The sequence below is a fragment of the Vollenhovia emeryi genome, unplaced genomic scaffold (genome assembly GCF_000949405.1).
Source record: "Vollenhovia emeryi isolate VEMERY1.0 unplaced genomic scaffold, V.emery_V1.0 DF939332.1, whole genome shotgun sequence".
Classification (NCBI taxonomy): Eukaryota; Metazoa; Arthropoda; class Insecta; order Hymenoptera; family Formicidae; genus Vollenhovia; species Vollenhovia emeryi.
The window spans coordinates 77,031-99,642 of NW_011967034.1; the positions used below are offsets into that span (position 1 = coordinate 77,031).

The 22,612-nt window shown below is 42.0% G+C and overlaps 2 protein-coding genes across 7 annotated transcripts in view; one reads left to right on the top strand and one right to left on the bottom strand.

Moving 5' to 3' along the window:
* The window catches only part of LOC105558567 (protein bicaudal C homolog 1-B), a 41,515-nt gene extending 21,252 nt beyond the window's left edge, over positions 1-20,263 (top strand). For 3 of the 4 annotated variants that reach the window (XM_012006315.1, XM_012006318.1, XM_012006319.1), the window contains 11 exons: positions 3,244-3,323; positions 9,093-9,308; positions 10,069-10,308; positions 10,602-10,820; positions 11,163-11,463; positions 11,895-12,275; positions 12,703-12,804; positions 12,890-13,140; positions 13,540-13,771; positions 13,906-14,025; positions 14,355-20,263. In XM_012006315.1, the coding sequence (XP_011861705.1) occupies positions 3,244-3,323; positions 9,093-9,308; positions 10,069-10,308; positions 10,602-10,820; positions 11,163-11,463; positions 11,895-12,275; positions 12,703-12,804; positions 12,890-13,140; positions 13,540-13,771; positions 13,906-14,025; positions 14,355-14,473 (2,261 nt within the window). In that variant the 3' untranslated portion in view covers positions 14,474-20,263. The remainder of the gene's footprint in view (positions 1-3,243; positions 3,324-9,092; positions 9,309-10,068; positions 10,309-10,601; positions 10,821-11,162; positions 11,464-11,894; positions 12,276-12,702; positions 12,805-12,889; positions 13,141-13,539; positions 13,772-13,905; positions 14,026-14,354) is intronic. The other variant, XM_012006316.1, reaches the window with a different exon arrangement.
* LOC105558565 (peroxisome biogenesis factor 2) overlaps positions 16,687-22,612 on the bottom strand; it is a 17,001-nt gene continuing 11,075 nt past the window's right edge. For all 3 annotated transcript variants that reach the window (XM_012006313.1, XM_012006312.1, XM_012006314.1), the window contains exon 2: positions 16,687-21,575. In XM_012006313.1, the coding sequence (XP_011861703.1) occupies positions 20,647-21,555 (909 nt within the window). In that variant the 5' untranslated portion in view covers positions 21,556-21,575 and the 3' untranslated portion in view covers positions 16,687-20,646. The remainder of the gene's footprint in view (positions 21,576-22,612) is intronic.

The window sequence follows — 22,612 nt, forward strand, 5'->3', positions numbered from 1 at the left end:
TGTAGTATGTGTGTTGCTCACTATTATTTTTTATTAGACTTACAAACTTAGTTTCAGTGATGTCATATTGTTCTTTAATTTAGCCGGAATAGCAAGCTGCTTTCGATCATCTGTACACGTGCCATTTAATTTGTGTATTATACAAATCTTTCCACGAAACAGACAGTTTTAAGTGCAAAAGGTGCGAAAGTGCAGAATCACTCCAGCAGCCCCTTAATTGTCGCTGGCGACATTGAACAATTCTTATCCTTTGTTTAAAACCGAGACTTTCTTTATTAAATATTGCAGTCGTTGGTAAGATCGACGGCACGAGATAGTTTGAAATTGTCGATTACTATTAAATCTCAATGTACCCAGGCACACAATTGTTACAATTTGAAATGACAGTTCTAGCTTCTCCTCGATCGTTATTATCGCAATCCTCGTATATTTCACTGTTATCATTGTGTCCCCTCGTATGCATTCTCTTCCTGCGAGAATTTATCGCGAAGCACTGCGATATATGCATTTTATTAAGGAACACGTTGTATCGCTCAGATAATCAGCCGAGCCTCCGACACCTGCCCCTCTCGTGTTACAGCAACGGCAGCCGACACTCCTTATCGCGTTGTGCAAACAGGATTCATCTACTTTCTATGCTCGGCGCGGCTAAAGAGGTCAGGTCAGGCCTCAAAGTCTGTGCACCGAGGAGTCCGCGTGCTACCGTCGCGTCGACTCTAAAAATAAAATTGCAAATTGTGCCGCGAGGACTGATAGATAATCGCACTAACGCTAGCATTTTCTTAGGCGCCACGCAGAGCCTCGCCGCGGCATTTGATCGGGCCCTAATTTTTGAGGGCCCTTCATGGGATATCGCGCAATTTTTCACGGTATCTCTCTTACGTAATTAGACGGGAGAGATAAGAAGCGCGAATACTTGGCGACGCGGACGATATGGTATCGTTGCTTCGTGAAATTCCGAAAACGTATTTTTCTCACTTCACGCAGACGATGATATTCCGTCTGTTCGGGAATAGAATCCGACAGTGACTCGAGATCTCGAAATACATTCGCAGTGCCACTGCGGGAAACGTCATTAAAACAACGACGGTATCTTAATGATTGAATACTCGACCCAATTTCCGCTGAAGCGAATCCATTTGTGATTAATTTAAAATTAAGATCTCATTATCCGCTTGCGCGCCGGAACTTTTTAAAAACGGAAAATTATATAAGGTCGACAGAGAGAGAGAGAGTGTGTGTGCAATGTTATTTACGTAAAAAATCATTTGCAGCCAGTACATGATTGACCAATGTAGAAAATTGCTAGACGACGCCTGGCTGGCAAATTCTAATTAAAGAAATTCATTGCAAAAAATATTATACGTGGTAATATTTTTCGCAATAAATTTCTTTAATTAGAATTTGCCAGCCAGGCGTCTAGCAATTTTCTACATTGATTACACAGGTCTACAAGGGTCATGTTAATGGAATGAAACCAAGTGCACTTTATGTAATTTTGGTCACTGAATTCGAATCTGGCTTCCGTTTTCTCCCATCACGTCAGAATTTTTAGATATGACCCATTTTTTATCTTGAGCAAAAAACGGAAAAATACTACTTATTTTCAGCGGTATATTTAATTAACAAAAAAGCACAAAAAATGAAAAGTGATACGAGTGCTGCTTTCGCGATCGTAAGTAAGATGAACACAGGTTTGCGACTTTCGCTCGATTGAGACCGTTTCTCGCGAGCTCGGACTGTTAACCGAAAAGGTGAATCAACGAAACTGAATGAAAAGTAAATAAAAAAACACACAGACAAACTCTAGTCAAACTCAATAACAGATAATATTCTTCCTAAAAGGAAGAAGTAATGTGAAACATCCGAAAACACCGTATTTCCAACTTTACCGCTAATGTCTTCAAAACGGAACGTGATTGAAAATTTCCGATCATTCTTGAAATCAGCATGAAAAACTGAATAGAAAACATGTGTCATGATACCCTTTACTCTATCAGTTACAAAATGCCTAGGGGCAAACTTGAATTTTTCCGTTTTTTTGCTTAAGACCAAAAATGGGTCATATCTAAAAATTCTGACGTGATGGGAGAAAACGGAGGCCAGATTCGGATTCAGCGACTAAAATTACATAAAATGACCTTGGTTTCATTCCATTAACATGAAATTGTTGAATATTTGTAGACCTGTGTTATCTATTTACGTTTAACAATCGATCGCTAATTCTCAATAATCATCGTAAGTAGACGAATTATCGAGTTCGTCCATGCGTGACAAGGATCGAGTAGCGAGCGAAACGCGCACGTGCGATTATTATGCAGCGTCAATGACGCGTCATCGCGCTCGACTTTGGAACACGTTGTACAGTCGAAGGCCTCGCGCGTTCAGGAAGAAGCAGGCGTGCGCCTCGCGAATACTAAGATTGACTTTAAAATAGTTGTCGATTGACATCGGGATTTCAATGTAGCCGCCAATTCTCGTCAGCGGCGTCTCCCCGTCTTCGCGGGGCCCCGCGCGTCGCAATTTCTGTCGGAAATCACCGACAAGCCTTCTCGCCGATATCAGGATCGACCGAGGGCTTGATACTCGGCGGTGCAAATGTTCGCCAATACGTACCGACGTTTTGTATATATCCTGCAATGCGCCTTCGATATTTTCATTGAATCGATACATAACTTCGCTGGCGATGCCTTTGTTACATACATCCGAAGCGCGGTGAGTTCGTCGACCTTTAACAAGGAAACAATTTCGTCCGGTTTGTGCGGATGTTTTGCTTTCAAATCGTAACAAACCAAAATTTTTCGACGATACACAAGAGTCGATAAATGTTTATGCCGGCGAACACATAGTCGGTGTCGGTCAAACTCGGTATCGATGAAACGGCGTTGATGAAAGGCATTGCCGAACAAAATGCTTGTCGGTGGTTCCAATGTAACTCAATTTGCTCGAGGCCTTGCTATATTGATCACTCCGAAAACATACGGACAAAAGCAGAATGTACACGTAGAAAATATTAAAAATATTCCTTTGGAAGAAAATCTGTGCTTCCTGAGAGATGTGTGGTAGCTAAAAATAAAAGACGTTACCTCTCTCATCGTGTATTTTGCCCGGCGCAAAATTAAGCTCAGTCATGTAGCATGTAATTAATGAGGTCAATTATAACTGATTATTCGACGTAATAAAGATGCGAGCCTCGCCGCCGCCTTTCACGGCGTAATTTAATCCTCTACCTTTTTTTCGCAGATCCGCACATAAAAGTCGCAGGACGACTAGATGACGTGCGATCAGCGAAGGAGAAGATAATGGAAATTTTGGACACACGGGTGAGTCACATATATCGTATCCACACGAAGAGAATTTAACTCTTAATATTATCCTGGAAATCATGTAATCGTGGGACATGGTATTTTTAACAACTTTCGGCGAGTTTTTTGAAATTTTACCAGCGAAATTATAATTAGTGGGACAACATGGCATTTCGGGGAACTTTATGGGAGTTTTTTTTAAATTTTACCATACATTTTACTAGTAAAATTATCTTAAAAATCATGTAATCGCACCCTCAGAAAGGATTTCTGTTACCGAATCAAAAAATATTCTTGACGCATTTATATTTCGCGCAACCTCATTTAGTGTAAAAATAAGACAATATCAAAATAAAGTCAATAATTCTTGTACAATAAATGCCAGATACGATCAAATATACACTAAAGTTTTCAATAGTTCTTATTCTCCTCCGTCGAATTAAAAAATATTGACTTACTATATCGAGACAAGAGTAACTTATATAAATGCAAGTTTATATATTCTGGCGTTTAGAATAAATTTTCCCTCCATCTTACAACGCACGAAGTTGGCACCACGATATTCGACAAAAGATGATTCTAGATTTGAGAATTTTTAATTTAAGATAAAAATACTCCTTTCTCTGTAATGAATGCGATTGGCGCTATATCGATCCTATTTTATGATATTATACATTCAAGTGTAATAGCATTGGACCCGGACATTTTCTCTGTGTGTGCGTGGAACAACTTGACATTTTGAAGAGCTTTATGACAGTTCTTAAAAATTTTGCCGTACATTTTACTAGTAAATTTTCACGATTCGGGATAAATTTTTAAAGAAAAATCTCTCCGTGTATATTCCCAGCCGGTATATCAATAAGATCCAGCCCGCGTTAAAGATATTATTTCGCAATTAGCACCGTGAGATCGCAAAGATGCAGGAAACGGTCCACGTGGTGTTAAAAAAGAAAATACAAAGTTTTACGCGAATACGATCGAGCGAAGGGTAAAATTTATGCGAAATCGGTCGTGCCGATAATCGCAGGCTCTTTTTCCGCGGCGGAGCGGAGGAGGGGCAATCCGTTTTGTCGCCGCGCAAAATTCCCACGGAAAAGTGTGTCGGCGTGTAACGGGAATCTATCGAATATTTAAACTGCAAACATCGGCCGGGCAATTCTCCTCTTCCACCGCGGTGCAACATTATCTACGTAGTTGGCGCAATTACCACACAGTGTCTTGCAATAGAGGAAACGGCGTCGCGCGCGGAACGACTCGCCGCGCGATCGAACGCGAGGACGCGCGCGCCTATTAGTATCAGTTATCAGTAAATACGGCAGGGGGCGATTACCGAATTCGATTACGTGACATGGAACGGCGACTGTACGTTCCTCTCGTTTCAAGCGTTGCGTCATCCGCGGGCGATAGGCATCGATAATAGCATTCAAGTATATAGCGAGTCGGAGATGTTATCAATAAAATTATCATATTAAATAATTCAGGCACTCGCCTTCGAAAGTTCAGTGTGTAATAAATAGTACTGCCAAGTAAATATATAAATTTATTTATCTAATTGCGAGAAAAAGCGACGTCGACTTTTAATTCGACGGCTTTCGGTCGTCGTTAGACTTCCAGATCGGCTACCTCGATAAGTTTTTTTTGTTCGTCCGGCTCAGTGCATGCTCCTACTTAATTACCAGACGCGTGTCGCAAGTGAGGAAGGTCGGGGGAAATGGGCGGTGAAGCAAGGAGACGAAAGACGCGGAAAGAACGTATTCTATTTATACGTCGCCGTTCGCGGTCACGAATTCCCAGGCGAGAAAGCGAATCGTCACGTTTAGACGAGCAGCCGAATTGTGCGGATGGTGGGAGAGGATCAAAATTATGGCGAAGCGACAGGGGAGTACGAATATTTCGATCGCCTGTTCAGGCCTTTTTAAAAACTCGAGGGAAAAGAATTTGATTAAAGCCCTGCCGGAAATAATTCTACAAAACTAAAATGTAACTACCAGAAGCTAAGAAATTTTACGTAAATTTAAAAAGTGTTACAAAAATCGAACTGAAAACGCTAGAGTTTGAACACTTTTAATTTTTGTAATATTCTACGAGTAAGCAGCTGTTTTAATTCATTAAGATTTGTTGTTTCTCAAAATTTTTTAACTAGTAAAGTTTTGTACTAATTTTTACAAAATTGTACATTTTCATGAAACACTACTTGCAATAATTTCTTGATTTGAGAACATTGTAATTTGTGCTACTACTTCGTAGATATTTTTACAAGAAAATACATGTTTCACCGAAGATATCAAAATTTCTATTTTAAGTTAATTTTTGTAGTTATTTATAGAAATTTTTTCCGCTAGGAGAGAAGGGAATTAAACGTAATTTTTGAGATTAAATAGCCGGTAAATGGAAAATTTTATTTACCACGCTTGAATATCAGCTTGAACCTTGTGATCGAACTTCAGTCTCGCGATTTTAAGATTCACTTTCTCTGCAGTTCTTAAGGCCTGTGTTCACGATGCTAGAACTTGGTCCAAGTTCTAGTTTCGAGAAATGTGCAGCCAATCAACTCGCAACTATTCCATCAAACCCAATGACATCCAATTTTAACGACCTACACTGGCCAAGGGTTTTATTTTAAAAACAAAACACGTTACCACGTTTCGGTCCCAGATTTGGACCCTTATCAAGTAATCTGAAATCACGTATAACTTTGCACGAACATTGCTTAACAAATTGATTACATACAACGAAACAAACCATAAAAGTCATACCAGTTACAAGATTGTTAAAGATCGCATATTAATTGTTTGGCCAATACCATTATACAAGCAAGAGAGTGACTACACTATGCATTATAGTGATTTAATAAATGTCAAGAAAAATAAACTTGCATATTAGTCAAAAATAAGAAATGTAAAAATTGCACTCTTTGGTTGGGGAGTGCAAAGTCCCCATAAACGCTGCAAGTTGATTGGCTGCACATTTCTCGAAACTAGGACTTATAACGAATTCGATTGCTTGCACTAGTGCGCACCGAGTGCACACTAAGTTCTGTTTATAGTCAATTTGACATTTAGCTTTGTCTTAAATACATGTTCAGAGAGTATTTAGCCAGAAAAATTATCCGCAAGGATACCGTGCAGATCATTTTACTGGCTAAATATTTCAAGAGGTATTTAAGATGATCCTTAAATATAAGAATTGACCCCGTAAACAAGCCTCAGTGTGCACTCAGTGCGCACTAGTGCAAGCAACCGAATTCGCTATTAGACCGAGTTCCAGCATCGTGGACGCAGGCCTTTAAGCAATTTGGATGATTGCAACTGCCTCTCGTTCCGTATTCCGGTGTCGTCGCGGGCATCCCCTAGCTGAGAAAAAGTCCCGGCGACGCGGCGAAACGTTACCGGGCGGTCCCGTTAAATCGCGAGAAGACAGGCGAGCCGGACCTGTCGCTTTATGCCAGCCATACCGAGCGCAACGATCGATTCCTGTTACTTTGTCGAATGTACATTCCGACGTGCGCGCGTACCAGAGATACGCGAATACACGGAGACGGAAGCGGGGTAGGGTATAGGACGTGTGAAAGGAACACGCATACCCCAGACAGAGAAAGACAGAGAGAGAGAGGGACGTGGATAAAATTGCACTCTTTGATTCTCCTCCTACGCCGCTTCGCGGTTCGCGTGATCTGCTCTAGCAATTGCAATCGCGGCAAGTGCACGGACATTTTAAAATAGATGTCATGCTTTGCGTCAAGCATGCAAAAGTGGCGCGGCAGCGGCACTTGTGTATATATAGCGCTAATTACGGACCGCGAATAGTGCGTAAACAGCGCGAGGGTATTTACGGAGCTCGGTCGGACACGTGCGTGGATATTCAATATCTTTTCGTGCCGACGCCAGGATGTCGACGTCCTGAATTTCGCAATCGCAGCCGCGTCCGCCTGGTTACGTTTCCGAAATACTGAATTACGGACGAAATGGGTCGAGCGAGGCGCCGCGGCTCTCTTTCTTCTGCCTGCTTGGTTTCAACGTTGTAAAAGTAGACGTTGAATTCAACGCGACTGATAAATACGATTATCCTTTTGCAAATCGCGGATTTTGTCCAGCAGAATTCAGTCGAGGTATAAGAATTGCAAATTGCCGTCCGATCTGGCGTCGTCTTACTTTTCTCACCGCGAGGAACCTGCCGGGTATTTCATTCTTGTAAATCTTTTAAAAACAAAGCCAACAAATAAAATTGATTCGCGCACTGAGAAAAATTTCCATCGGATAAACCAATTAAATAGTGTTTTCCGATTACGTTTTCCGATCGAATTACGGATACATCCGATGAAATGCAGTTACCGATGAAATTCGATTGAAAAACCGATCGTATTTTTCACCGGATACACAATTTAATTGGATATATCCGTTTGTTATTATGTAATTGGATTATCCGATTATATTTAATCGGACATTTTTCTCAGTGCGCCGAGTCGAAAATACAATTGTCAGCGCGAATAACCGGCTTTGGGCTTTTCCGCCCTTTGTTTTTAAAACTATTGATTTTATCAGCGCGAGCCTTCTTACTTTGTACTCCTTTCGCGTGGTTTTTTTTTGCGCTCGCAACTGTAGCGATTTTATCGTTGCAAAGTAGATGTTTCGAGCAGATGTTTCGGACATTCGGCCTCGTCAGCGAAGTGATACGACGACGACGACGACTCATTATACGTACACGGCCAGGAAGGAATTCCTGAAGTTGCACGGTGGATCGCGCGACGTTATCGCGTGACTTTATGTAACGTTCAGCCACGCGATATCTAAAGTTGCGCGCACGAGTTGTTGCGCGGCGGATCGGCGATACGGTCCGAGGGACTCGTGCACGCGCGTAAAGTCGACGATCTCCAAGTTGGCTGGAAATACGGAATGTAACGAATGTAAATTGCCGGAGAAGAGATTACATTCGCGCGGAATGCAATGCGTAAATATGCCGAATGAATAAATACGTAGGAGATATTGTCGCGCTTTCTCTCGGCAGCCGATTATTTGGCGATAAAGAATTAAAAATTCTCATCCGAGCATCCGTTGGTATTTTTGTAGAAACTCTTCTGCTTTTCTATTAATACGCGGAGAGAATTTTACTCGTAAAATTTGTCCCGAAAGTCATGTGGCATTTCGAAGAATTTTACGAGAGTTTTTTTTTTCAAATTTTACCCGTACATTCTACTAGTAATAATACATTTTACTGGCAGAATGTATGGCATGATGTTAAAAAAGTCTCGCACAGTTGTTCAAAATGCCACGTTGTCCCACGATTTTCAAGGTAAATTTTAAGAGAAAGTTCTCTCCGTGTGTTTATCAGTGGTATCAAAAATCGCAATTTTAATTTTCACCAGAGCGAATCTCTGCACTGAGAAAAAATGCTTCGATTGTATCAAGACATGTATGATAGAATGTATTTCGGCTAAACCAAATAGAATTTCTAGTTAGCACGATAGCGCTCGATATGTCATAACCAGAAGTTTGCTAGACTTCATTACACATCTGGTAAATCCTAAAGGAATTCTGATTCGTCCATTTTTTAACAGACGACTGGTTGAATCTATCAGACTTTTTTTCCCGTGTGGATTACATTTAGCGATAATTTCGGGAGAGACCATCGTTACTGATGTCATTTTAATTTTCAAAATTTCTCAATTGATAATACAAAATCCTGACTGACCAAAACCGACATTGGCCATATAATCGGCAATAAAAATGTAGAATTGCAAATCTGATATATCGACTCGACAGGCAATCAATCTCGTAACTTGATTTTCAGCAAAGTAATAGAGTGACCATGAAGCTGGACGTTAGTTACACCGACCATTCGCACATCATCGGCAAAGGCGGCCTGACAATTAAACGAGTGATGGAGGAAACCGGCTGCCACATCCATTTCCCAGACAGCAACCGCAGCAATCACCAAGACAAGAGCAATCAGGTCTCCATCGCCGGGGTGATTGAGAGCGTCGAGTGCGCCCGCGCTCGTGTCAGGGTGAGATTTCTCGCAAGACGCGTGTCCCGGATATCCCGGAAGTTGTACAGTTTTGATGCCCGGTAATCACTCCGCGCGAATACCGAACGCGAGCGACCGAGCTACTGTGAAAATCGAGGGGGAAACCGCTGAGCAAAATCTTGCACACCAATGCCCACTAATGCCCAGTGGGCATTACTTAATCTTGTTATCTTATTTTATCTTTATAATGCCCCAGCAGGGCCTAATGCCCAAATTAAAGCCCCAAAAATGCCTTTAATGCCCAGTAATGCCGCAAATCTGTACACCACAATACCCTCAGCGGTTTCCCCTTCGGTCTTTGTACTCGGTGCGGCCGGAAGTTGCATGCTAGACGTTGGTTGCATTTCCAGAGGAGACAAAAACCTATTTCTCAATTAATTGAACGCCACGTTAATTGAGGGTTTCTATTTCAGGCTTGGGTGCTATGAATTTAATATTGTGTTAAATATACGTGTTGCGCGATAGAATAAAAATCGGCATGGTCGAGGGTGTAAAAGTAGTGGGCGATTTTTGGGAGATATTCTATAGAAAGGTGGGTCGGAGGAACGAACACGATGAACGAACAGCGAACGCTAACGAGTGTTCTGTAATCTATTTATACGGTAAACGTCTCCCTCGAATGCTTCGACTGGCGTAGAATTTGCATTCGCTTGTTCGTTCGTTGTTGGTTCGCTCATGTATACCCACCTCAGGATGAAACGTTGGAGAAAACATCGGCTTACATCCCTGTTTCTTTTAGAATCTGACGCCTCTGATCTTTTCCTTCGAGCTACCTATAATGGGCGCCTCGCAGAGCATGCCAGACTGCGGCTCGAAGTACGTGGTGGACATACAAGAGAAGTACAACGTGCAGGTGATGTTTCGCACAAGACCGAAGCTGCACGCTACCCTGGTGGTTGTCAAGGGTTGCGAGTGGGAGGTTTCCCAAGTCAAAGAGGCGACGTTTCTGCTGATCCGTCATATGTGCAAAAATTTAGCTGTGAGTCGAAAGGCCGATTTGTTTCGAGAAAGAAAATCGATCTCCAGACTAAGTCTGAAAATTAAATCCGCAATTTTGTTTAGTTTCTTATGAAAACCGTCTTGTTCCTGTATTGCGATTCATTTCTTTTCTAAGCGTTTCTTGAATTGATAATTAACAGTATCTCGAATGCATGTCATAGAAATTGATCACTTTCTTATCTTATCGAAAAGAAAAGTAGTACCTTTGCCACGTTTTTCGAAAATTCCTGTTCTTTATTCGGAAACTAATTTTTCCCGTGTTTCTTCCCGCAGAGTCAAATCCAAGTACAAATGTCGATGGAGATCTCACCCCAACACCATAGCATCGTTCTCGGAAAACAGAGTAGCAATCTGAAGATGATAATGCAACGTACCGCCACGCAGATTATGTTCCCGGATGCCGGCGACCCGAATATACCCAGCTTGAAAAAAAGCAACGTCACTATTACTGGCGACATAAACAACGTTTACTTGGCCAGACAACAGTTAGTGGTAAGTCGTTACATTTACACACGTCCGGCTCTCTATAATTAATCCTGATCTTCTCTCCTTCTAATATTTAGTAACGCATCATTATTTTACTTTATAGAACTATTCTCTTTCTTTGTAAAAATCTTGTTATGTTCTTTCCATTTTAGCAATTTTCACAAATCTTTACATTGCATATCGCAATTTAAAGCTTCAAAATGTATTTATTCTGCTAAACTGTGCTCGATTGCGAAATAACTGTATTATTTCTTTTTCTGCAATTTGACTTGCTATAAATATTTTATAAATATTCATTTATATCCACTCTATATAACGATACTACCGTGACGATGATTGCGTGTTTAGGGCTCGTTGCCACTGGTACTTATGTTCGATCTGCCGGAGGATTCTATGACCGCATCCGTGGATACCGAAAAGATCTCCCAGCTCATGCAGTCTCTGGACGTGTTTATCAACGTTCGCCACAAGCCAAAACAGAGTACGCTCTCCGTGATTATCAAGGGGATCGAGAGAAAGGCCAGTAACATTTACAAGGCGCGGAAGCAACTGCTGGGGCTGGACGAGCCTATGGTTCTCGCCGATATACCGCCTACTTATCACATTCCGAATGCTGGCAATGTTTTCCAAGGCAATTCCAATAACGACGGTGAGTGTTGTTTATTGGGATATAGATCGTAATCGGGAAAAAAATGCAATAGCGTCAAACCGATCGATGCGGCACAGCGCTCCATTTTTCCACGCTCTGTAAAAGTCAATCAGTGGATTATCACGGAAAACAGTGAGTATTCACTGATTCACACTGTGAATTTCACAATGTAGCGCTGAATTATTCCTGTATAATGCACCGAGTGACTTTTAGAGACTAGTCTCCAATAAATTCATTATTTTTTCACAAGTAAAGAATCCTTTGATACATTTTGACGCAATGTTTTGTAATTTAGTATTTTCGAGTTGATAATTAAAGAAGAATTGTAGAAAAGGCCGAATCCACTCCAACTTATGTTCACTCTTTCGTCACACAAAAGAACGTTCTTTTGTTCTTTAACGTTAATCTAAATTCTTTAAATATTCAATTAGGCTCCAATAACAACCTGATTAGCGGCATACCGGAAAACTTCTCGAGCATGTTAAATGTAAACACGCAAAATTCACCGTACTGCGTATCACCGATCTCGCATTCACCGAATTCTCTGGGATTGTCGTCACACTGGAGCCTCCCTCATCATTATATTCCGTCGATGTGCCCGTTCCCCTATTCTCATTTGAATCACCTGCTGACGACGCAACACATGATGCACAACAATATAATGGGAACTTCCCACGGGCCCCATGGATTATCGAACCACGTGATGCCGCCTGGTATCGGAGGGTTTCACCATAATAATGTACCGACCAACTTTTCCGGTATCCACGGCCTGAACGCCAATTCGTTAATAGATAGCAAAGACGGTAGCAGTGGTGAGTGATTTACTCTACGCCAATTTTTTTTTACCAATTACTTTCTTAACGCTCTGATTGCCACGCTTTTCCCATTATTTTCACGCTACAAGTGTAAAAACTAAAAAGACGCCAAACGCACGCGTAACATTATTAGATTTTATTTTTGCAGACGAGAAAGAGAGAGAGAGAGAGAGAGATGTGTATATATATACAAAAAGTGTTTTACTGAAGTTTTAATTTGAATTTGAAAATGTTTTGCTCTCTATACAAAAATAAATTAGACGAATGAGAAAAAGAATTATGAATAAAAAGATCAGTTCATGTAGAATTGGCAATCAAAGTGTTAATATATACTCTAATATTTAACATTTCTCCCGAGGCTATTTCCGTTTTAAACGCCGAGTCGAAAACTGGTTTGATTTTTATGCGACGAATTTATTTGCAGCTTATTCATCGCTAAGCAGCGTTTCTAGCTCTTTATCTAGTCCTGCCATCAGTCCTCGTAACATTTCACCAGTCAACCCTACGGATGTTAATGCCAACTTAGGTAAGTCAAACGTTTCAAGCCAATTCGATTTAGCTGTTGTTAACGATCGATCATTACCGTTACAAATAAATGTTTTCCTTCCCAGCGGATCTATCTAGTATGTTGTCCGATTTACCGGTCACCGATCGACGTGCACCTGGTTGCGAGAAGAAATCACTCGAGATGGCTGCGCAGCAGAATCTCACGCCCTTCGATTACGAGCAGAAGAAACTGCTGGCCACAAAGGCGATGCAGAATAAGTCAAGCAACAACGACTTCCGCGTACCAACGTCCGCTTGGTCCGGTTATGGCCTCAGCCAGAGTATTCCGCCCATAACTACGAGTGATTTAAGCAAGGTAGTCATGTCGGGCTTTTTCGTTGTATCAAAAATCATCAAATCGCGATAGCTCCAAAATTTACGAAAGAGTAAAGTCAAGCAAGGATCTGCATTGACATTCTTTGCAGTTTTATTAAAGTACAAAATTAGCATCTATGTGAGATATTTAAAGTGAATAGTCATTTCTCTCTGACGACAATTTGTTTAATGATAATTTCAGGGCCGGTTGTTCCGACCCCTTGGTAAGTTAACTAATAGTTAAAAATGTAGGTCTTTGTTTTACCTTCAAATTAGACGAAGATAGACATGTAACATTCAACTATTAGTTAGCTTACCGAGAGATTGGAAAAGCCGGCCCTTAGTCAACGGATGTTGATAAAAAAATGGAGACATTGACGCCGGGATGTTTACGTTGCAGGAGCTGACATCACTTCCGTTGGACTTGTGGAAAGAACCGACTACGCCGGTGTACAGTACCGAGATGGATTTCGGTAGTATTATCTCGAGTAAGGATCGCATTGGACAGATTGGGATGGCCTCAAATTATATGGATCACACGCCGACCTCCCACTTGAACAAAATTACATCCTCCCATCGTTTCAATGATCTGGGCAGCATGTTGACTAGCATCGGCTTGGAGAAATATATACGTGAGTATAGAAACGAGCTACAATCGCCTGGTGATTGCACGCCTTCCACTGAGTGCTTTTGCTTTTATTCTATTTTCTGCTTTTGCTTGAAAAAAAAAATCGAAACGCAGCACCGCTTTCTTTTCATTCGCTAGGCCTGTTCACGTCTCACGAGGTGGACATGGCCACGTTTCCTTCCCTGACAGAGAAGGACCTCTGTGAAATTGGGATTACCGCTTGGGGTGCGAGGCGCAAAATAATGCTATTAATATCTGGTACGTAAGACTGCTTTTGCACGGGCAGCTTAACTAACTCTGAGCAGCCTAATTAAGTGAATTTTCATACTCTAATAGCAAAACAAAGACTTTGAGGAAGCTGATCTCCGCACTCTGTCAACTGCCACTGGAAAGAAAACTACATTTCCGTAAAACTCTTTCTCGAAATCTCTGCGAAGCTATCCGACTAACCAAATACTTTGCATGTGACGAGTTTGAAATTTCTTTATCTAGGTATCGCGAGAAACAACAGTAACGAACAAAGCTGGACACGTGCCACACTTTCTTTCCGTACCACTGCTAATCCCGACGATTCTTTTCTCTTTCAGAAATGAACAAACGAACTAGCCCGTTCTCTGGAAGCGCTGCGCCCGGCGCTGAACGTAAGGCATCCTCGTCGTCGGCGCCAACGTCGATGGGCAAGTGTAATCTAGACACCAAATGGTAAAAGGAAAGAAATGATCGCGTGTACGTTATTCGTTCCGAACGTAATGGCGTGTCAGCGCCTCTCGAAGCCGATCTCGCAGATCCGTGGCACATCGATCGAAATTACGGAAGAAGATACGTACTTAATAATGCCGATCGCGTGCGTAATTGCGGGGACCATTACGCTGTCGCATCGGCCGTTCGGACGGACACGCACGCGGATTTACGGAAAACCAAGAAGGCTATCTGGCTATTCAGCCCGTGGGAACTCGACAGACGCAGTACGAGTAGCCAAATAGTTTGCATGTTGATGATTTCAAATTACTTTAAGTATCAGGAGAAAGTTATTTTTGTGACCGAGAACCGGCTGTATTATTTTTTTTTCCTCAATTTTTTTTCGCCGTTCTCGGCGCGCGGCCGAAAGGTGCCTTAGGATTTAAGGATATTCGTTATTATTGTCCTTGTTCGTTATCCAGGATGGACGCTCGCGTCGTTATCGTCTCGTTAACAAGTTCTTCCACGTGAATCTTAACAATCTTAATCATCTAATCTCTGCGATTGACGTTTACAAAGCGCGCGAGTTGCGTGGCGGGGAAGAATCGTGTGAAATTATGCGTCGAACTTTGGCGAAACGTCGACGCGCGCGTCCTGTTCGTTACATCGTGTGGTGATTCGCTTGATGACCGGGTGATCGGTATGTGTGAGTGAATGTGGGCATGCGTGTGTGTGTATGCATGAAACACATCGGGCATAAATGTTTCGAATAAAATCTAAAGAAAAAAAGAAATCCAAAAAATCAAAAAGGAGTTTATATCAGTTATTAGAAATTTAAAAAATGAAATGCGATGGGCGAGGGATGTCCCGTGTGTTCAGCGGCCTTTCGTCCTAGCAAAAATTCACATATATTTAATTCAGACTAAGCTCGAATGCGCGACCGCGGGCCCGCCAAAACTGTATTGCCCGTCTGAGAGACCGACGGAATGAGCGAGCGGCGATAATTTCGACGTTCGCGCGGCACAATCGAATACAGTCGCGGCCGATCCCGCGTGAGGTTGCGATCTCGAGTTTTACAAAGTAAGTATAAGTCGCAAAGTATTTATTAATTATTTCGCGAAAGACGCTGGACGCACGTCAAACAATAGACCGCAAGAACTTTTCGTGTGAAGCACGTGTTGAAGACGGAACGGTGTAAAACGAATTCTATAGCGCAAGTATTCTATGTGTCACTCTCCGCGCAACCGATACTTTTCGAGGAGCCAGTTGAATTAAGTATCGATACCAAAACTACAATTTGCGACGACGATCGTCACGTTAATTATAGGAAGCCTTCGCTATTAAATTAACTCTAAACTTGGCAGAGTCGGAGAAACGAAATTAAAAATTGTATTATAGCGAAAAATATATAAACTATATTATATACACATATATATACATGTAAAAGCTATATATAAAACAGACTCACAAAATTCGCTAGTTGATGTTCAGATATGGAAAATTGTTATCTCTCTTTAATGCAATTCTGTTTCGCCTGAGATTTATTTATGACATGAGAATTGTGATAATTTGGACGACGTATGCAAGTAGGATTTACATAGAGTCTACGCATTTAAAAACGATAAATTGCCAAGTTTAGATTCTTCCGATTATCCTCGCACGCAGAGAGCTCCATTGGCCGCAGTCGATTTCGCAAAACGATTGTTTTATAGACATAAGATATATCTCGTTCTTGGTAATAATTTATTCGAATTTTTAAGCGTTATTTTTGTTAATTTTTTTTTGGAACAAAGGAATGAAAGCGTTAGGTAAATTGGTTCTCGAGTCACGCGCATTATTATTCAAATGTTAATGTAACGTGTTATGTATACATATCGAATTAAAATCGAACGAAGAAAGTACGATTGTTCTGCAGAGGAGAGAAAATCGGTTCTCTCAATGAAATGCTTGAATCGCGCGATCACAGATCCACGATCGTTAATCTCGAGACTCGTCAGATTTCCGTGTAAAGAGTAGAAATAAGAGCGGATCGTGCGATCGAGTTAATCGAACATGCCTAACGAAAGATTTTACTGCGAAGAGTTCTTGACTAAGTCTTTTGCGAAATCTTTTTAAGCGTAAATTATTTATGCGCTCGCGAGATAGATCGGAACATTAAGAGGGATAAGTCACTGAGAATAAGGATATTTCGCAAATACGTGTGATATAATATTGGACTGTCTGGTTCTATTGTCCGTTTTCTTTTTTTTTCGCTCAACGGTGATAATAACGACGATCTAAAATAGAGAGCTCCCAAGATTCTCTGGAGCGCTCGTGCAATCCGATTGTCACGAGGATTGTATGATAACAATTGCAAGAACAAGTAGATGAAGATGATATGCCGCGAAAGCTCGTTAACGCGTTAACAAATAATGTCATACAAAATAATCTATACATTTTGACAATTTTACCGCTTAAGAGAATAATCCGTGAAATTCAATATTTCAATATCTACAAAAGTCTCGTCAGCAGTTAACTGCTCGAGCGGAAAAATTGTGAAATTTTTAACAACAAAATTCTAAAACTTGGGCAGAAGTTGCGAATACCGTTGTACCTTCTTACGGTAGTATCAGGGATATTCGTTATTATATTTGTGACGGCATAACTTTTAAAGATTTTCACTTTCGTTAAATCTCATCGATAGCGACAATTAGTACGATTGTAAGTTTCAGAAGAGATTAAAAGACGTTTAGAAAAGCTTTAAACTTAAGATAGATTTTTTCCACTTGGAAAAATGCAGATCTCTTTGAACAATTTTCACAAGGTTCTTTAAATTTTTACGTTGTCTGAATGCCGCATATCACCTTTATCCAATTGCCCCTGCAATTAAGCCCGCCTTAAGGGCTGCATCCCCTTATAAGGGGCAAAAGATAGCGTTTTTCTTTTCTGGCAGCGATGATCGTTATCCATTAAAAGAGTTCTGATCGGTAAAGGGCTGCGAAACGATAATCGCCGAGGAGAGCAAATGTAAGCATGAAGTGTGCGCGACTGAACGAGTATCATGTGTAATATATATATATATATATATATATATATATATTCATTGTCGCTGCGGATAAAATGTACACGTACGCATAATCGTGAATCAACGAAGCAGCGCAAGCGTCCTCGAGTCTAACGAGCATTCGTTCGAAAGTCGTTGGCATTTCGTTCCTTACGACAGGGTGCCTCGGAATCCAGGAACTTGAAAAGCGCGGGAGGGTCGAAGGAAAAAAAATTCGATCGAAGAGTGAAATTTCTCGAAAGTAACAGAGAGGCAAGGAGCGCTCTCGGATCTCGACAATTTTTTTCCCCCGCCTCCTCTCCCGACGCCTGTTCTCTGTATTTGCGATTTTCGAAGATATGCGAGCAAGGAATTCGAGGTGGTAACACCCTGCGTACCATACGGTGAAGATCGTCCCTTCGCCAGCCAATAATCGACGGTTTCTCTCGTCTAGTCCTAAGAAGAAATCCGTCAATGTTCCTACGTGAATAACGCACTGTTCCCGTGCAAAGGTTTAGCGTATACGGGTATAAAATAGGTATAGTCGCGGAAATTAGCGTTAAAAAGAGAGGGAAATGCGCGTGCGAGGAGAACAACGACGACGACGACAAACGAAGAGTTTCTTAGTGTTCTCGAGCGTTTCGGTTAACGAGAATTAACGAGAATTGATTTACGTCGGGAAGAGAGAAGATACATCTCCAAACTGTAAAACCAGGTTTTTTTTGGTTCACTATCACTTTTCTCTAGTCCCTATTCACTTGACATTTTTTGCATACAGCAAATAACATGACATTACTTCTCTCTGTCTCCTTCTCTCTCTCTCGAAAAAGAAAGGAAAAACGGGGATAACGTCAGCCCAGAATCAGCTTATGCGTATAGTCGCAATCGCGCCCCGACCTCGCGCCCGTGTGATGATGAAATTTACGCGACTCGGATGATTCCGTTGCGTTTACGAGAATGCGCTGTAAATCTTGTAAATTGCGTATCGCAAGCATACTTTTTCCTTGCTGTGTCTTTGCGTCGGAAACCGGGGCAGAGAAAACGCTGCGAATCATTGTTTCATTAGAGCAAACTGTGGACTCGCCATTTCCCTAACTCATTCGGCATACGATTTGTACGAATCGCTCGGAGTTAAAGTGGATTAAGCTTGTAATTCGTGGGATTGACTTCAAATATAATTCGACATTTGAGAATTTTGCTGAAATTATGGATCAATCCGTTTTAACTTCCGGCGTCTTTAGTGACGTTCATTTCCCTTGGTTCTAAATTTCCATGAAACATGATTCATGGATTTAACAAAGGGAAAAAAGAAATAACAGACCACTGAGAATCTCGGAAAGATGCCGAGTCCACGGGCTGCAATCGTTGCGCAACGATTTTTCTTCGTTTCAACGGTAGATTTGCGATTACTTGTAAAATTTGAAGATACTCTTCGATCAGGGAGGGTTTAGCGAGATCTAATCCACTTTTAAAAACTTTCCGAAAATTAATCTCAAAGCTGCGGAAATTTCAGCCAATTACAATTTCCATTTAAAATTTCAAATACTCGTCAAATTTGAAGTGAATTAATCCAATTTGCCGGAATTAAGTCTCTTCCGACTGATATTGAATTTCCTCAACTTTATTAATTTTCTCGGGTCTTTAAAAAGGATATTGCGAGACAGGTATCGCGCGTTAGCATCGAATCTTTCAATTTTGTACACAGTACATCACACCTTATCTCACCAGACTGACAAGCTCGAAAAATTGTGAAACGCAAGCTATTCGGGAAATATACCGATCTCGTCCAAGACGCGATACCGCCGTAAATCAGCAGCTGTAATGGCGCCATGCGCCAACCGTATATCGATAAGTATAAATGCCTCGCACTATCGTGTTCTCTCTTTCATACTCGAAATATCAGGAAACTGTTTTCCCGCTTGGCGAGATCAACGTAAAAATCGCAGACTCCTCGGTGGCGAAAGACGCGCTCTTCGGTGTCGTCGCTGAAGCGCCGGCAGGGAGTGCGGAGAATAGTCGACGAGTTCGCCCGAGGGGAGAAGTGGTAAAAGTGGCAACTTTGAGAAACGTAAACGCCTAGAAATTGAAATTAATTTCAAAAACCAACGCGCGCGCGCGCGCGATACACACGCGCAAAAGGCGCTACGTGGAATGCGAAAAAAGAAATAGAATTGTGCAATTTAATACGCGCTTCCCGCGCGTCTCGCTAGAGTGGAGCGCAAATGTAAACGCGGATACCTCAGGAAGTAAAGTAACAGCCCGATCCTTCGAGAAGGGATTTCGAAACTGCGCTATACTCGTACTATAAATCATACATTCCAGGGAAAGGCGGTAGGAGTTCGGATTCAAATGAAATTTGTAGTGTCGTAGGAGAGGCGGATGGAAAGTGTTAATTTATGTGTATGTGTTTCGCGTTTTTTCCCCCTCTTTCTGTGCTATAGTGTTTATAATGTTGTTTCTCGTGTAACAAGTCCGGGGACGTGCCCGCCCATCGAGCGCAGGTGCAGCAACTGAATGATAAATTAATCGATGAATGTGTCATTATTGCATGTAAAACGATCGATCCATCGACCTGCGCGGCGGCAGATGAAGCGTTTTATAATATACAGCGCAGCATAATATTTTTATATGATATAATCTAATCTAATTTTGATATAAGAGCCAAGAGAGTATATATTGATCTATTATTGTTTGTTTCGGATGAAAGAAAGTAGGAAATGCGAGAATGTCGGAGTCGCCTGAAATCGGGATTTGTTGTATTGAAGTGAAGAATAAAGAAGATTTTGTATATTGCCATTTTTAATAAAAACAAAATATTAATATCACACGCGTGCACCCCTTCGCGCGACAAGTCGACGCGGCGATCAGAGGCGAGTCTCTTTCTTTATTAATTATTATGTTTAATATATTACTCCGGGAGGATTTAATTAACGTCGACGTAACGAGATTATCGTCGCACTTATTTGACTCGTCGCTATTTCGCGACATATTTCTCTCGTTCGATTAAAAAATGCTCGTTGCGGAATTAACACGTTGTCGCGCACAACATACAGTCGTTTTCACTGGCAGAGGCAGTTCAGGTAAACCGTGACTCGCGTCCAGCACAAAACCACGTCGTCACTTGGAGGCATCGAGACGCATTAAACTAAAACTGAAAATATAAGAGTGTACCTCCGCGCCTATCCATCGTCCACCTTCTCGAAGCTATCGTCCGACTCCTCCTCGCCGTCGTCGCTCCGAGGTGCGCTCGCGACCGCGTATCTCTTCATATCTTCGCCGCGCAGCTCCGCGTCGCAGACGGGACACTGGAAGGCGCTGGTCGCGGTGAAGTGCGCCCGCAGGCAGTAGTAGCAGAACAGGTGCTCGCAGCCGGCGTGCGACGGCAGGATCGGGTCCTCGCGGCAGTAGGCGCACTTGGTCGCGGCGTTCATCACCGGGAACAGGCCGCTCGACGGTTCCGCTCGCCGCCAGAGCCTCGTCACCGCGTGCCTCAGACAGTGGAAGTTTATCATGGGTATGCCGACGGTGAAGAGCTCCATCAGACCGTGCCAGAGCAGTTCCCTCGTCATGTACGAGTAACCGATGATTCTAGGTCGGTGGGTCGTTATCGACTGACTGGACAGGCCCAGCAGGAACTCGATCACGCGCGGCTGCACGCCCCGATGGAGGAAGAACAGCAGATTGACCACCTCGAGGAGACTGATCGCGTTCGTCGTCCACTCGACGAGCGACTTGAGCGCGCTGCCGGTCGCGCCGCGTCCGGACAGCTTCTCGCCGGCCAATTTCTCTCCCAGGTACTGCGGGAGGACGCTCAGAATCAGGTAGAGCACGGCTTTCCGCTGATCGATGTTGGCGTAGTGCAGATTGAGCAGTCGCTGGCCGAACGTGGAGGAGCCTCGTTGCAGCGAGAACTTCCAGATCAGCAGCTTCAGGACGGCGTCCACCTCCGCCTGCCATTTGTCGAGCTTGCCGGGCGCGCCGTACCTGGCGATCTCCCTGGCCTGGTTCCTCAGTACCTTGTAGATCTCCGTGTCCAGCTGAGCGGCGTCGATTTGATTTATGCGAGAGACGTAGGGTGACGGCGTCATGTCGATCGGTTGGCCGGGCCCTGAAAGAATTTCTCCCTTTTACGCGACAATGTAAAGCGGCGATTTCTTCGGCGCGAGCTACGAAAATATTCTTTTTTTCAAATGCAGAGCATGCCAGGTATTTTTCCACTATCTCACGTCCGTTTTTACCAATGCAAATTGATTGTTAGACCGTGTAATCGTTTTCAGAAAAGATTTGCGATTGAAGTTGGACGTTGAAAACCGAAGGGGAAACCGCTGACCAAAATCTTGTACACCAATGCCCATTAATGCCCAGTAGGCATTACTTTATCTTATTATCTTATTTATCTTGTTTTATCTTATTTTATCTTTATAATTCAGGAAAAAACATTTGTAAAGTGAAAAATACCTTTGTAGGAATACAAATAAGACTCCAACTATCGTTCAAGTTTCTTACATCTAGATTTACTATGCGTTAAGAGTAGATATTTAAGTATTTCCAATTTCATGCACTTTTGTCTAAGATTGTACGTCCAATACATCCTTAAAAAATTTGTGTAACAACAAAATCTTAAAGAATTAAAACATCTGCTTACTTGTAGAATATTACAAAAGTGTTCCAATTCTAGCGTTTTCATGTTGATTTTCATAACTTTTTAATCAACACTTTTTAAATTTACGTAGAATTTCGTAGATTCTGGCAGTTGTATTTGATTTATTTGTAGAATTTTGTAGAATTATTTTCGGCAGGGGTTAAGGATCGTCTAAAGTACTTTTTGAAATACTTGTTAGCCAGTAGAGTGTTTTCAACAAGGGGGAAACCGCTGAGAGCATTGTGGTGCACAGATTTGCGGCATTACTGGGCATTACTAGGCAATTTTTGGGCATTAGTTGGGACATCATAAACGATTTTTTTGCACTTATGAGCCTAAACTTTTGATAGTGAAAATACTCTGATTTCAATTCTTAATAACGTCAAATACTTTCAAAACTAAAAAATTCGTGCCGACAGCACGAATATCTCAAGTTATATTTTATTATATTTTATTTCTTTAAAATGGTGCAGTAAAGACTATTGAAACTTGGTAGATATTTT